The sequence below is a fragment of the Mytilus californianus genome, unplaced genomic scaffold (assembly GCF_021869535.1).
Source record: "Mytilus californianus isolate M0D057914Y unplaced genomic scaffold, xbMytCali1.0.p SCAF_5, whole genome shotgun sequence".
Classification (NCBI taxonomy): Eukaryota; Metazoa; Mollusca; class Bivalvia; order Mytilida; family Mytilidae; genus Mytilus; species Mytilus californianus.
The window spans coordinates 9,281,528-9,298,911 of record NW_026262701.1 but is presented as its reverse complement, the minus strand read 5'-3'; the positions used below and the strand labels follow the sequence as shown (position 1 = coordinate 9,298,911).

The window sequence follows — 17,384 nt, the reverse complement described above, 5'->3', positions numbered from 1 at the left end:
TGTCGTTAGAAATATATATATAAGTATGAATTATCATTAATATCTATGCACACGTACAGAAAAATTGTGTTAACACATGTGGAAGAATATCTTAAGAAAGTTTTGCGGGAAAATATAAATGCCTACTCAAATCCAATCTATTAGAAAAATCGAATTATTACAGAAGAGTGTCCACCATGCACTTGCACTGCACTATTATTAGAATAGTAGAATAGAATGATATACAAATGGATGCAAATTATATATACATGTAACTGTTATATACAAATATTAATATAATATATAACAACAAACCAGAGTATACTGATGTGTATCACTACAATATAATAGTTATTACGGTGAGGTTGAATTCCCTGTCATTTATTCATCATCCACGCACGAACTTGTCTCAGAAAAAAATATATCTCTGTACATAAACCTCACTTTCAGGTATACAGATGTGATTTTTTTTCTGAGACAAGTGCTTGTGACCATCCACAAGAACTTGCAGTCATCCGATGTTCAGTACTTTAGTACTTTGATTATATTTGCCGTCCGAGGATTTTATACGATTCCATAATTTGTTTTTTAGCTTTCTGTTTTTTTCTAAATTAAAGAATTATATTATAGGTCAAAGTACGGCCTTCTACACTGAGCCTTGGCTCACACCGAACAGCAAGCTATAAAGGGCCCCAAAAATAACTAGTGTAAAACCATTCAAACAGGAAAACAGGAATAAGGATATTGCTTTCCTGTTTTCCTGTTTGAATGGTTTTACACTAGTTATTTTTGGGGCCCTTTATAGCTTGCTGTTCGGTGTGAGCCAAGGCTCAGTGTAGAAGGCCGTACTTAGACCTATAATGGTTTACTTTTATAAATTGTGACTTGGATGGAGAGTTGTCTCATTGGCACTCATACCACATCTTCTTATATCTATTCGTTAAAACACTTAGAAAACTGTCACTGATGGGTAATAACTCGCTAAAGGAGTCGACAAACTGATCATGTTGACATGTCTGTAGATCTCATATAGCTGGTTGACTTTGATGTTTAAAGTTTGAATTCTCTCTGTGTTTTATCATTTTTCAACATCTTGTTTTTGCTGATTGTTTTAGCTGTGTACAGTTTCTCTTTATCGACCATAAGTTTTAGCAAAACACAAAGATACAATCATAATTAGAAGGGGGAAATTGACTGAAGATTCATGTCAAATTTGACTTTCTTGTAGATCTTGTCTATATAGCTAATTATTTTTGTTGTATAGAGTCTTTCTCGATTTATTGCAGTTTCAAGATTACGTTTAATTAGACTTAAAAATTGGTAACAGTAGTTATTTAAGGGCATGACGCCTATATGTATAGTCAATAGACAATTTCGGTCAATGTTGATTAATTAGTCTTGTTGGCAATATTTCTATTTATAAAAGTTTTCAATACAAATAACTTAAATATGCTAGATTACTTTATATCCGAGGCCCCAAGGATGCTGTATGATTCACCTGGTATGTTTAAGAAAAATTGATACAATAAAATTAGAATAACATTTCAGGCAAAAACGCAAAATAAAATTTTTATTCAACAGTGTCCTTTATTCTATATTATTGTGTATTTATGTCCCTTCAGATGTTTTTTTTTTTATTTACATATCATAAGAATGATAAGTTTTGGTTCCAATTTGCTTATTTCAGAGAACCAGACTTTTGCACAAGTTTACACTGAAGTGATGTCACTGAATATGACACAATCCTAAAACAAATGTGTCATCATAATGATGTCAAATTTATATCAAATTATGAATCTTTTGTCTACAAGGATGATCATATAGCTAAATCATTTTACACTATAGATGGCATTCATCTAAATAGATATGGAACAATAAAGCTGTTGACAAATGTAAATGAAATAATTAAAGTATTCAAGGGAAAACCGCAACAGTATCATTTGAACCAACAAAACAGAAATAGATTCCAAAGTTCCGGTCACCAATTTTACACAAACAACTTCAGAAGGAGCCCTATCAAACCAAGATATCAATCACGGAGTAACATGAACACAACAGAAAGCAGAAGAAATTTCAACCATTCAGGAGTCAACACTAAAAACGTAAAGGACAGGAATGATCTCAATATGAACTCTCGTGACTCGTGGGGAAACAATAAGGTGCTAAATAGACAAAATGTAGATAGAGCACCATTTTTTGACTTCCATTTACCAAATTCTGTACGTAAGTCAGATTATATTCAGAGGTAGCATTTAGCTTGTTCTAATTTTTCAAACAGATATAATATTTTAAATCTGTTATGTGATCAATGTAGTAGTATACAATGTACATGTAATATAAACAACATTAATAATATTAATTGGGGAAAATCTCAAAAGAGAAATAGAAAGAGTCAAAATAAAACACATAGTTCTGTAAATAGAAGTAGAAACAATGAAGCAAGTTGGTTACTTAAAAAAGGGTTTAAACTAGGTTGTTTAAATATTCAACATTTACAACCCAAAATTGAAGAAATAAAATTCCTATTAAAATATGAACAATTATTTGATATATTTGGTATGGTAGAGACATTTTTAAATGATGAAATTGGTACCAAAACATTACAAATTGAAGTTTACAAAATAGAAAGAAAAGATAGAAACGCTATTAATGATGGCGGAGGTGTGATTGCGTACATACGAAATAGTGTATGTCACCAGAGAAGAATCGATTTAGAAATAGGTAGTATTGAATCTTTATGGATTGAAATTATTTTTCCAAACACAAACTCTATTTTGATAGGCATTTTTTATCGTCCACCGAGTTCATTGCAATCTTGGATTGATTCAGTTGAAACAGAAATAGAAAAAGCGTCAGCAGAAAATAAAGAAATTATACATTTAGGAGATTTCAATATAAACTATTCACATATAGACCATACAGTTGTCGGAAATCAAAAATGGAAGGACTGTATTAATTTGTATGGTTTACAACAAATTGTACATAAACCCACAAGAGTAACAGATAAATGTGTAACTACTATAGACAATATTTATACTACCGATGTAGACCATATTACAGAAGTAAATGTGCCTAGTTATGCTGTCAGTGATCATTATCCTGTTTGCGTAACAAGAAAACTTAACCCAAAAATATCAAATATGGAGCATTTGTCCATAGAATATAGATCATTCAAACAATTTGATAAAAATAAATTTATTGAAAATTTAACAAATACTCCTTTTCATCTCATTGAATCGATTGGAGATGTTGATGAAGCAGCTAATTATTTATTGGTATAATCTATTTCTGAGCACCCTAGACAAGCATGCTCCTAAGAAAATTAAAAGGGTGAAAAATACTCAACAACCAGAGTGGTTCTGATATAAATAGCGCTAGACACCAAAGAGATTATTTTCATAGAATTGGGGATATATATATAATTATAAAATTAGTAATAATGAGTAATAAGGTTACATTTTTAGTAGAACAGGCAAAGAAATATTATTTCCAAAATGCTATCTCAAATTGTAAAGATAGTAAAACTATTTGGAAGTATGTCAAAAGTCTAAATCCCCAAAAAATACATAATAATATCACTCATTTGGAATATAAAAATAGTGTAATTCAAAATGATGTTGATCTAGCAAATACATTTAATGTGCATTTCACAAATATTGCTGAAGGTATAGTTGATAACAAATTATGTAATAATGATGAAGGTCCAAGCTTCGATGTACTCAACAAATTTGTGAAATCAAAGTTACAAAGGGGTAGTGAAAAATTCATTATACCAGAAATGAGTATTTTAGATGTAAAAATGTATTTAAAAAAACTTGACAAGTCTAAAGCAACTGGTTTAGATGATGTTGGACCAAATATTTTGAGTATGTGCAGCGATGTCATTGCACCAGCTTTAACATATTTATTTAATCTAAGCATCAAATGTGGTAAATTTCCAAGTATTTTTAAAACTGCAAGAGTTTGCCCAATTTTTAAAAGTGGCGATGCTTGTAATCCTGATAATTATAGACCAATAGCAGTTTTGCCTTGTCTCTCCAAAATTATAGAACGACATATAGCTGATAGTTTGTATATATATTTAAATAGTAATGACCTTCTTAATACTACACAGTCAGTTTTCAGACCTTAACATTCGTGCACAACTGCACTTACTAAATTCGTAGATGAATGGTTAGCAAATATAGATAATGGAGAAAAAAACGGAGTTATATTTTTAGATTTAAAGAAAGCTTTTGATCTGGTTAATCATATTATTTTATTATAAAAAGCTTGAATATTATAATGTTTCAAACTGTACACTAGACTGGTTTAAGTCATACTTGTTTGAACGAAGTCAACAAGTTAAGGTCAATAATGTCATGTCTAATACTAAATGCATAAAACTGGTGTACCACAAGGCTCTATCCTTGGCCTTCTGTTATTTATTTTATATATCAATGATTTACCACTGAACATAGAAAATTCATTAATAGATTTATATGCAGATGATTCTACATTGCATAGTAAAGGTAATGATGTACTTCAGTTAACTGCTAACCTTCAAAATGATATTCATGTTATTGAAAACTGGTGTTCGCAAAATTTGTATGTAGCTAAATGCCAAAAAGTGTAAATCAATGATTATTGGTTCAAAACAGAGGCTTTATTCAACTGGGAACAGTTTAGATATCCAAATTTCAGATGAACAAATAGAGAATGTAGATTGTGAAAAACTTCTCGGTTTATATATCGACAAAAACCTAAATTGGAATGAGCAAATAGATAAAATGTCATGTACAATATCAAATAGAATCAATTTATTACAAAAGATAAGAAAATATTTACCTATGCATATACGTATTATTTATTTTAATGCTTATATTCTGCCATTGTTTGATTATTGTTGCAACATATAGGGAAGTTGCTATGAAAGTGGAATAAATAAACTTAATAAGTTATTAAAGAAATCTGCTAGGGCTAGAAGCTGACATAATGACATCATCCAGTTTGTTGTTTAATAGTTTAAACTGGTTAAATGTGGAAAAACGCATTCAATATCAAAAGGCAATACGTGTATTTTAATCATTAAATGATATGGTTCCTAACTATTTACAAGAAAACTTTCATTTTATTGGTAATCAGAATTATAATTTACGTTCAGCTGATGAAAAACTATTAAATCTTCCGAAACCAAAAACAAACTTTTTAAAGAAAACATTCACATATTCAGGTTCTCAAATATGGAACAGTTTACCACATGAAATAAAAATGAGTAATACACTTGTACCTTTTAAAACAAAATGTTACAAATTTTTCATCAATTGTGCAAATTAATATGCTTTTTATTTATTATCTAGATACAATGGTATATTGTGTATAATATATCATTATAATACTGTATGTACTTATAAATATGTTATTATTATTTTGAGGACTCTCAGGAAGATTAGTTTTAACTAATGGGATTATCCTCTTGAAATAAGAATTATTTATTTATTTATTTTATTTATTTATTTACAGACGAAGATGGTGGATGGCAAGAGATGAGAAAAGCTAAATTTGCTGTGTAGGCCAGGTTAACAAAACAACAGGGTAAAAATCGTCGTCTGAAGTCATTTTGAGTATTTTTGTGATTTTCTATCTAAAATGGTTTTCAAGTAAAATAACTAAAATTTGCTAAAAGCTGATATTTAATTACTGCTCTGAAAATTTTGAGATGGATCAACACCTACGGACCATAATATACCGATAAATTAAGCCAAGACCTATCGTTACAATTTCAGTCTTCTATTTTACCTGTACCAGCCATAATTTTTATCAGGTGGCAACAGAATATGGACTTTTTACAGAATATATGCTATGACATGCATTATCACTGTTAATTTTAATAACATTTGACGATGCAGTTTCAAAAGGAAATATTTTAGACGGTCAATGTACAAAATGATGACAATGACGAAGTCCAGTATTTGTATAACCTCATAAATCTCTTAAGAGCCAGGTGAGTTTAAAAAAAAGATCTTTGAATCTTGATCAGAAAAAAAAATGTTTTACATTCCTCAGCATTACAAAAAATGCCATGTCAAAGGACAAAAATAAAATTAGATAAAATAAATGTTTGAAAATGGTCAATTTATTTAATTTAGTAAGATAGCAACCAATGCGCTTTAAAATATTCAGTTGTTGAGATGCTTTACGACAAATATTTTTGATGTGGTGTTAAATACATTGGAGTGATTCATGAAATGAACTTACATGAACCATCTTTATTAGAATTCATAATACTGTTTACAAAATAGTAAGAACAAAACTAGTTATTGTTTAACAAAGCCGTATACTCATGCCGGGCTGAATGTCAAATATTATAATTACTGTAAATGTTTACGTTTCATTTCGTTTTGTAGTTCAAAATCTTATATTTAGTTATTAAAGATAGCTAATTTGAATATGAAAAGAATTACAACGAAATGAACTTTGAAGCGTAACATGACATTTATTTATAACATTTTCGTACACTTGACACTGTGATTAAAGGCTGGTGTTACATTTTCAGTATAAATAGGTGTTTGCATGTTTACAAGAGGAAACTATATATAGATTTTGTGGCTAAACACTATTTTATATCTAATGTAACATATGTGTGTTTTGTTATTAATCAATAATTGACATTACTGTGTGTTATGCACAGATGTTAATAGAAACAAAGAGTTAAATTCTAGGACATTGAAAATGTAAACAAAGAAGTGCATGCAATATAGCATCAGAATATCAACAACCACTTGCTTACAGACTACAAATCATGTCATTACAAGATACAGACAGCGGGTTTTCTTGGATTATATTATGCGGTGAGTACAACATGAACAAGTTAGACGCATATGGCAAGCCGTTTTACTATTTATGAGATTCTAGAAATATTATGTCTTATTACTTAACAGATCACCAAACTATAAACGCCTGAAGATAGCCAAAATACTGCAATTTGACAGATTTCGGCCTATATTGAGAATTTATCCCAAAATTTTTAGGAAGAATATATTGTTAACCAAATCCAAAATTATATTCAAAGTAAAGCTTTATATTCTCTTTTGAATATAACTTATTTCATCTTGGTTGGCGACGTTCTCCGATGCAAAGTTTTATACACACATGTAAAATGTTTTGACTTTCAGTTTTTAATCAAAATGCTTTCAACGTGGATAACATTTTTTTTACTTTAGGGAAATATAAAACATTTTTAAAAAATGTTTTAAGTATATGCTATATAATCTTTATTAATAACATTTAGATTTTGATCCCGTGATTGAAACACATTCAGGGGAAATTTGCACTCCCTATTTGAAAGTTTTACCTTAAGATTTTTTTACAGGACAATCACACTCACAGAGTTTTGGGATACACTAATAATAGTTGTTGTTTTTTGTCTTGTAGCTTCATTTCTAAACTATACTCTGGTATCTGGAACTATACGAACCTTCGGGATATTATATGCGGAACTTCTCCAAACCTACGACGAAGGAGCTGGTAATACTGCATTCCTAGGCAGTATAATGTTTTTTGTGATGGCCATAACTGGTCAGTATATAATCACATTTCAGATTTGTGCGAGTCCGCGGGGATATTAAAATGGTCTGAGAATCAGCTAAAGTTTTGCGGCTGCTTCTTTTGCGATTTCGCGATTAATGAATTCTTTTGGCAGGGGAACCACCTGTGCAAATTCAACTATTCAACTAACTTATTTAGAATTTTTTTTTGTATTACCCCCCATATCTACGCTAACGAAAGCAACGAATATTTATATAATGTACAATTCGACTCTGCATCATTTACTGTCCATGTAGATTATTCAATGTGTCAACGCGATTGATCCATTCTTACTGTTTATTTTTACAGGGCCAGTATCTGGATTAATGAGCGTTCACTTTTCATTCAAATGGTGTACTATGATTGGTGGATTGATTTCATCAATTGGCATGGTAACCAGTTCTCTTACTCAAAATATAGAAATGCTGTATCTCACGTACAGTTGTTTACTAGGTATATACATATAGGGTTTATTATGATTATTTGTATGACCTTCTTTGTGTTTCTGACAAGGTTAAAAGTACAATTAATATCAGCGTACTCCTTTCAGAAGAAGACACTTATAAATAGTCACAATATATGTCATGAAAACAAATACATACCATGCATAATCAGAGCTGGTATCTTCCTTGTTTTTTAAACAATTCGTTCGTTTGTACTTTAAAACTTTAAAGTAAACACTTTACTGTGCAATTACTTAAATATGAAACTGGATACAACCCATATATTACAATCATATAAAAATAAGAAGATGTGGTATGATTGCCATTGAGACAACTCTTCACAAGAGACCAAAATGACACAGAAATTAACAACTATAGGTCACCGTACGGCCTTCAACAATGAGCAAAACCCATACCTCATAGTCATCTATAAAAGGACCATGTTTATTATAATTTGCTAGTCATCGCTTCATTTCGACTGTTTTCTATGATGCCAGTATAGAGAGCTAGATGAATGCAAGAGTCTCTATTCTTAGATTTACACCACCATTGCATTTTTTTTACTCATTTGTAACACGAAATAGTCTGTTGTTTAACCACCATAATTTACTTTACTTAATTATAATTTTCATGAATGGTTTCATCGACAGAATGTTTATCGACTCAACATTTGGCAAAACTAGTAGTTAACATGGCGTTACCATGGCGTTACGTGTACTGTCATTATGTAGCAACAGGACTTTCCATATTAATGTGCAAACAGATCGTTTAATCATTAAACTATAAGTTGGCTAGCATTGTCGAGACATTTACAATATGAGATTTCTTTATGTGCTGAAGGGATTTTCTTTCATTTTATTATGGAGATATACATTGTTTGGGCGGTAGTGTATGGAGATGTACATTGTTTGGGCGGTAGTGTATGGAGATGTACATTGTTTGGGCGGTAGTGTATGGAGATGTACATTGTTTGGGTGGTAGTGTATGGAGATGTACATTGTTTGGGCGGTAGTGTATGGAGATGTACATTGTTTTGGTGGTAGTGTATGGAGATGTACATTGTTTGGGCGGTAGTTTATGGAGATGTACATTCTTTGGGTGGTAGTGTATGGAGATGTACATTGTTTGGGCGGTAGTGTATGTGATATTTGTATGCCTGGAATAAAACACTTAATTACTTCATTTTTTTTACTCATTTGTAACACGAAATAGTCTGTTGTTTAACCACCATAATTTACTTAACTTAATTATAATTTTCATGAATGGTTTCATCGACAGAATGTTTATCGACTCAACATTTGGCAAAACTAGTAGTTAACATGGCGTTACCATGGCGTTACGTGTACTGTCATTATGTAGCAACAGAACTTTCCATATTAATGTGCAAACAGATCGTTTAATCATTAAACTATAAGTTGGCTAGCATTGTCGAGACATTTACAATATGAGATTTCTTTATGTGCTGAAGGGATTTTCTTTCATTTTATTATGGAGATATACATTGTTTGGGCGGTAGTATATGGAGATGTACATTGTTTGGGCGATTTTGGGCGGTAGTGTATGGAGATGTACATTGTTTGGGCGGTAGTGTATGGAGATGCACATTGTTTGGGCGTACATTGTTTGGGCGGTAGTTTATGGAGATGTACATTGTTTGAGTGGTAGTGTATGGAGATGTACATTGTTTGGGCGGTAGTGTATTGAGATGTACATTGTTTGGGCGGTAGTGTATGGAGATGTTAATTGTTTGGGCGGTAGTGTATGGAGATGTACATTGTTTGGGTGGTAGTGTATGGAGATGTACATTGTTTTGGCGGAAGTGTATGGAGATGTACATTGTTTGGGTGGTAGTGTATGGAGATGTACATTATTTGGGCGGTAGGATATGGAGATGTACATTGTTTGGGTGGTAGTGTATGATGATGTTCATTGTTTGGGCGGTATTGTATGGAGATGTACATTGTTTGGGCGGTAGTGTATGCGATATTTGTATGCCTGGAATAAAACACTTAATTACTTCTTTTTTTCAGAGATAAGAGATCAAATAATTCCCCGGCATATTTCAGATGGTCACGTATTAAAGGATAGATTGATAATTGATCAGGAACTTTATAAAATAATATTTTTATGCATACTGTATAAGCGATTTTTGAGTTCGTCCGAACAGTAACTTCTTCTTTGACGTTGACTTTTAATTTTGATATGATATCCACTGATAATGGAAATTTTCGTAATATAATTCTCAGCTTCTGTACTAAGAATAATCTGATATTAATTTTTTGATCAGGAATTTTCAAATGTTGATTTGTACCATGTAAGCGAGACAGTCACTATTTGTTTGACGATACTTCGATTTTTATTTATATCCACTGAGCATGAATTTCTTCATCAATTTCAAATAACAAGTGGGGTATACCTTGGACAACATCGCATGCAATTTTTTTTAATTTTTTTTTTTTTTTTTTTTTGGCAGGGATAGGATTTGGATTATCTGCACCACCTACTGTGACGATTATAAACTTTTATTTCGAAAAGAAAAGAGCATTTGCTAATGGATTTCTTACAGCATCGATGGGATTGTCAAGCTTAATATATCCTTTTTTGTACCGGAAGTTGATAGATCATTATGGGATACATGGTGCTATGTTAATTCTTGGTGGTTTGTTACTCAACATTTGTGTAGGTGGAAGTTTCTTCAGGCAACCAAGTTGCTTTATATGTACAACTAACAAAACTTACAGTCCTGCTGACAGTACAAAACTGTTATCTGAGGCAAATTACAAAAGTAAACAGAGCAACCTGACTATTGTGAAAAACAAAATCATTGATATGTTTAAATCATATTCTGTTGCTTTAAGAAACAAATCGTTTTTATTGTATTGTTTCGCCATGTCATTTGCATTAGTTGGATACTCATCAAACTTTCTGATTCTTCCGCCGCACATTCAAAGTCAGCAGTTTTCTAAAGATGACGTTGTTGTTGTTTTAACAGTAATTGGTGCTACGGAATTTGTTGTTAGACTTTTTTCTGGAACTTTTATTGATTTACAATGGTTCAGTGTTCAGGCAGTGTTCATCGTGACAATGTTTATGGGCGGAATTTTTGCTATCGTATTGACATTTTTCAAAAGTATGACAATTAACATAACTTATGCAGTGACTGTAGGAATATTTCCCGGAATTTTACATTCATTACAACCGTTACTTGTTGTCACATCATTGGGATTGACGATGTTACCGACAGCACTCCCATTATCTGGTTTCTTTACGAATACAGCGTGTTTGATTGGACATCCTTCTTTAGGTAAGTAGATTTTACAATTCATTCTTAGTCTCTATAATTAAATAACATGCACTAAGCTGAAATAAAATAGATATAAAAAAAACAGTCGCTTCTTTTTGTATTAGCTTTAAATTGATCAGACATGAAAATGTGTGTTCCCAAAAGATCTTGTGTCGCTTACCTGCCAGTATAGACAACACCATCTATAATCAAAAGATCGTGTGTCGCTTACCTGTTAGTATAGACAACAGCAGCATCTATAATCAAAAGCTCGGCTTGTGTGGCTTACCTGCCAGTATAGACAACAACATCTATAATCAAAAGATCTTGTGTCGCTTACCTGCCAGTGTATAGACAACAACATCTACAATCAAAAGGTCACAATTATATAACTATTCTATACAAGATAACATGTTGTCATTTGGTCTCTTGTGGAATGTTGTCTCATTGGCAATCATACCACATCTTCTTAATTTTATATTTAATACATTTTAAACCGGTATTATTTGTAATAATCATATTTTATTATGTTCAGGGTGGTTAGAAGATTACACTGGTAATTGGAAAGCTTCGTTCTATACAGTTGGTGGACTTTTTATAGCGTCATCGCTTTGTGTACTACTTGAACGGAAATTAGTGAAGGTAACGCAGAGCGAAGAAATGACGGTCAGAACAGACAATGTGACTGAAATAACAACGGACAATATTACTGAAGTCACAACAAATAATCAAAATAACACTAAAAACAAACACTGTGATGATGTAGAGACAAGTCTCATGAATGAGACTTCCTAGATATTAAATCTTGTTATACACATATGCAATTTCACGTAGCTTTAATGTTCAGTGTTAGCGGCTTTGCTATCACGTGACGCCATAATGCCATAATTATAAAACATTATTTGTAAAACTGACACCACTAGTTGGGCTTTCATCATCCATAGAAGGTCTATTTGAAAATTTAAAAAAAGGAGAATATCTTTGTAACCCGTCGTCAAACCAGTTTACAGTAACCAGTTTACAGTAAGCTATTTAATAATCAATCATTCAAACCAGTATGTCCACCATTTGCAACATCAAAATAAAATCAACCAAAATTAGATTTAAAATTCTTTTAAGTAATGAGACCAATGTCTATTTTCGGGAAATGAATCAGTTGTGATCCCCTTTAAAGAGTGGTTAAGGACCTTATCCGACTCAATCAATTCTGGCAATATAATTGAAATTGAGAACTGCACAAAAATTCAACAACAAATATTCTGAATAACCAAGTAAATGACCATTTCACCCTAAATCTAGTCAAAGGATGCATTTATGACCACAACATTAAAATATGGGTGCCACCGTTACTTTTTTTTTTGCCATATAATACCTCCTTGAATAAGAATAAGAATAAGAATAAGAATTTTATTAGTTTAAAATCCAAACAATAGGATTGTTACTAAATAAACAAATCAATACAAAACCAAAACAAAACAAACAAACAGACAGACAGACAGGCATATTAATGACAAAACGATAGACATTAAACAATACAAACATGTAGCCTTGTGTTTCTGAACTACCTATGCATGTATTTAGGATAAAAGGCAATACCTACGGCTCATATCATTAACGTAGTGACCATCAAATGACTCCAACCCATACCTGAATTTGGCTACTTTTCACATTTTCAGATTTTAAACTCTTAAGAAGGGCATTAAGGTTGTCGTATTTTCATAACAACACATCTGGAAAGAGTTTATTGACCATAATTTGCTTGATTGGACTCCCTGCTGCCAGCACAGTCCAGCTGGGGCAGTTATAAAAAATTATTAATTAACTACACTGTTATTGGACTTAATATGATGAAAACTGCCTATGCAATATAAAGGTGTCAACTCGGCCAATACAGAATAACTCGGCCAATATAGATTTTTTTTTCTGTATTGGCCGAGTTCTGATCCGGCCAATACAGGATTTCGGAACGTCTCTAGTTTTTAGATCGAAAGTCACGATAAACACAAACTGAAAGTAAAAAGTTGTTTGGAAGACGCAGTTTTCATTTACTCACCATAAACATGCTGAAACGTTCAGTATGGCATATATTTCAGGCTTAAGACGGTCACATTCATTTAAAAGCATTTTGAAAGCAGACGATGGAATTATTTCAGGTTTGGGAAACGAGTAGATTATCACAAAGTTCATTTCTTGTCGACCTCATAATTTCACGATGGTACAAATCGATTTACTGTTTAGTTTCGCTTCTCATGTTTTGTAAACTGTCATTTATTTTTAAACCCGAACCAGGCATATGCATTCTGGAAGGGTGACCTGTAATTGTGCAAATCTTCGTTCTTTGGTCAGTTGGCTTATGGATAGTTGTATCATTTTCAACTCCTACATTATTTTTAAAGGCAGTGCTTTAATGCCTTTCTAGTTGCCGGGTTAATCCTTCCTTCCGCGATATCCAACTTATCTACGTGGGGGGTCATTAGGCTCCAAGTAGATCCGGCAATGTTGAATTCTCTCCTCTTTTTTAATTGTGATATAAAATGTTTTTTGTTTCATTTCATTTACATTGGGAAATAGAGAAACGATCATTGTGTTTTGTTAGTTTTAAAAACTTTTGATATATTTGTATTTTGCATTATAAGCAGTCAACCGATTGACAAACTAGAATTATTTGAATTCCGAGTGGAAAGAGCCCGGGTAAATTTCGAGTGTTATCTGCAATCTAGATGTTTATAAATCATTTCAGTCGTTGATATAATAATTAAGAGTCGACTGAACATTAATTATATTATACAATTTAAAGCGCATTTCTGTTTATGCACGTGAACCCGTCTAACGTTATTGTTATTTCGCAGTTATATAAAGTAGCAAATTATCGTTCCTGAATAGGTGGCGCCGTGGTAGCCGATCCTGTTCCTCAACTTCCGGTTTTTGCACTGTGCAACTATTTCAGTTACATTTTAAATTAACGATGCCAAGTACTTGTTGTTGTGTACCTGGATGTCATTTGAGGAGGAGGACATGCATTTCCAAATGACTTAAAAAGAATGAAAAGTTGGATCAACGCCATGGCCCAAACGCAGATTGGACGAGAACACGATTTCATCGTGGAGTCCATCTCAATCAGCTGTTGTTTGCAAGGCACATTTTACTGAAAAAGACTACGTGCAGGAAACTATTCATGGTAAAACTCTATTTTCATTTGAAATATATAGTTATATATGTAATCGCCATGCGAATAAACCAAAGTCTGTTTACAACCGCAATTATCGTTTTAGAATAAAAGGGGGTGGTTAATTCAAGACGTCATAATTTTTTGGATTACGATTCAATGTGATCTGTTTGAGATTTTTTGGTGATTGCTACAGTTATAATGATTTCTTACAAGAGATATATCATACTGAGAATTATTTTAGCACTAATTATGCTAATGTAGTAATGACAGGAATGCATAAGCTATGCCTCATAGACTTTCTTGAAAAATATCAATGACAATGTTAACAGGAACAAAACAATGACATGCTCTCATCAATATTATAGTTATTTAGGTACAAACAATGTACGTTTGTTGCATAAGTCTCTCATTGTTTGTCCTTTGGATTTACATAACATACATTGAATCAGGCAAACATAGTTTTATCCAGATTGTAATGAATAAATCTAGTTAATATTTCGCCAGGTAATACAAAGTATACATTGCTAATGGAAGTTCATTTAATTATCAAAAAACTAATGTTTTATAACCTTTTTCAGGGCGCAAATCCACCATGCAGAGACTTAAGTCTACTGCCATTCCCAGCCTATTTTCCTGGACCAAGCAAGAGACTGAATCGTCCGCAAAAAGAAAAATCAGGGCAGTTTCCTGTGAAAACAAAAGAACTAAACTTGATGAATATTGTAGTAGAAATCTAGAGGAAAGTTTTGTTTGTAAAGTTGGTTTTCCTGAAGAAGTCATTCATACTGCAGAAAGGATTTATGACTGTCCATCACCAACTGCTGAGCTAATGTTGAGCTTCAAAGATGAAATTACGCAAACACCATCAATGTCTATGTTTTCAGCAGAGATTTTTGAAATGAAGACACGTGACACAGCCATGCATTTTTATACCAGTTTAGAGTTGTATACTAAATTTTATTTGTTTTGACCACACTTGGTCCAACAGCACATTGTTTGAGATACATATATTTTCTAATTGATAGGGTGTCAGTTGAAAATCAGTTTTTTTATGACTTTGATGAAATTGAGGCATTATACAACCAACTTTGAACTTTCTAGATTCTAGATTGAATCTAGTGTTAAGAATATTGTGTATACATGGATTGTTTTTATGCCTAAACAGTGGTGTGAGGCTAACACTTGGCCATCTAGTGGTTTAGTCAGGCATTTTTCGCCATCCAACTTCAAATTAAAGTTTCCTACGACTTGGATTATTATTGACAGCACAGAATATCCCGTGATAAAACTAGAGCTCAGGCAACCTTTTCATCATATCAAAACAGAAACACTGAAAATACTTGTATGTTCGACGCCTGGTGGTTTAGTCAACTATGTCTCTAATGCATATGTTGGTTCTACCAGTGACTATGAAATAGTTGAAAGATGTAGAATACAAAATGTAGTTCAATTATGTGATCCAGCCATCCAGGTGACAGTGTGATGGCAGACAAAGGTTTAAATGTGCAAGATTTGTTTGCTAACTTTTTTCAAAAAAAGAAACAGAATTAGTTCCAAAACTCTTATACGGGATAGAAAAGTCTCCAATTAACATGTGCACATAGAGCGAATTATTGGACTTGGCAAAACATACAAAATTCTAACAAATCCTATGAATGGAACTGAAACAAAACTTTCATCTGAAATAACATTTAGTTGTTTTATGTTGTGTAATTTTAAAACTTGTATTATGCCAAAGGATGCAGAAATAAAAGTGACGCAATGAATTTTGTTCTGATATATATATATTTATAATTACATGCACATGTAATTGTAATGCATATAAAAATAAGGAGATGTGGTATGATATTCAGTGAGTTTATCGAACTAAAGTGCATAAGAAATGGGTTTAAGCAGTTACAGGTGTTACTGTCACCGTACAATCTCCAACAATGAGAAAAACTTGTACCGTGTAAAAAATTTCAGAGTTTTGTTGTCTCACCTTGACTTTGGTGAATTGTTTATATCTGTTGATGTAAATATAAAAAAGAAGATGTGGTATGATTGCCAATGAGATAACTCTCCACAAGAGACCAAATGACACAGAAATTAACAGCTATAGGTCACAGTATGGCCTTCAACAATGAGCAAGCCCATACCGCACAGTCAACTATAAAAGGCCCCGAAATGACAATGTAAAACAATTCAAACAAGAAAACAAACGGCCTAATTTATGTACAAAAAATGAACGAATATAACAAATATGCAACACATAAACAAACGACAACCACTGAATTACAGGCTCCTGACTTGGGACAGGCACATACATGTACATACAGAATGTGTCAGGGTTAAACATGTTAGCAGGATCCCAACCTTCCCCCTAACCTGGGACAGTGGTGTAACAGTACAATATAAGAACGAACTATAAAAATCACTTGAAAGAGGCTTAACTCATCAGATGGATAAATACAAATACAAGTGGATGTGGTCGGGTAGTTGTACATCCAAACAACAAAAAGACACTAAGTACAGATCTGAGAGTACTTGCAGTTACTGACAGCTAGTTCAAAGCCACTAACAACTGATATAAAAATCTTGCATCTAAGACTAAATTATCAATCCGTAAGCTCCCTTTAGAATTTTATAAATTTTAGATTTTACATTTCTGAGTTATGGGGTTTTATTGGGATTTTCCAGTTTTTGTCGCAGAAAGCTCGACATAGGGATAGTGATGTGGCGGCGGCGGCGTTAGCTTACTTCTTAAAAGCTTTATATTTTAGAAGGTGGAAGACCTGGATGCTTCATACTTTGTATATGGATGTCTCATGTTACGAAGTTTCCGTCAGCCACATGTCCAATGTCCTTGACCTCATTTTCATGGTTCAGTGACTACTTGAAAAAAAAGTTAACATTTTTTGAAATGTTAAATTCTCTCTTATTATAAGTAGTAGGATAACTATGT

At 32.4% G+C, this 17,384-nt stretch overlaps 1 protein-coding gene and 1 long non-coding RNA gene across 2 annotated transcripts; both read left to right on the top strand.

Moving 5' to 3' along the window:
- Positions 1 to 6,436: 6,436 nt before the first annotated feature.
- On the top strand, positions 6,437 to 12,185 carry LOC127700573 (monocarboxylate transporter 13-like). The gene is made up of 5 exons (XM_052204123.1): positions 6,437 to 6,809; positions 7,393 to 7,536; positions 7,855 to 7,998; positions 10,462 to 11,292; positions 11,807 to 12,185. Exons 1-5 carry the CDS (start codon positions 6,761 to 6,763, stop codon positions 12,064 to 12,066), a joined length of 1,428 nt encoding a protein of 475 aa, XP_052060083.1. The 5' UTR covers positions 6,437 to 6,760; the 3' UTR covers positions 12,067 to 12,185.
- A 1,796-nt stretch (positions 12,186 to 13,981) lies between these two features.
- Positions 13,982 to 16,206, top strand: LOC127700588 (uncharacterized). The gene is made up of 2 exons (XR_007981649.1): positions 13,982 to 14,449; positions 15,019 to 16,206. It is a non-coding gene; the product is annotated as an uncharacterized LOC127700588 (long non-coding RNA).
- The last annotated feature ends 1,178 nt before the right edge of the window (positions 16,207 to 17,384 follow it).

Excerpts from the sequence above, each read along its gene's own strand:
- LOC127700573 (XM_052204123.1), top strand. The coding sequence starts at position 6,761 with ATGTCATTACAAGATACAGACAGCGGGTTTTCTTGGATTATATTATGC. Across the intron at positions 6,810-7,392 it reads TTCTTGGATTATATTATGCG|CTTCATTTCTAAACTATACT; the intron begins GTGAGTACAACA and ends TTTGTCTTGTAG. Across the intron at positions 11,293-11,806 it reads GATTGGACATCCTTCTTTAG|GGTGGTTAGAAGATTACACT; the intron begins GTAAGTAGATTT and ends TATTATGTTCAG.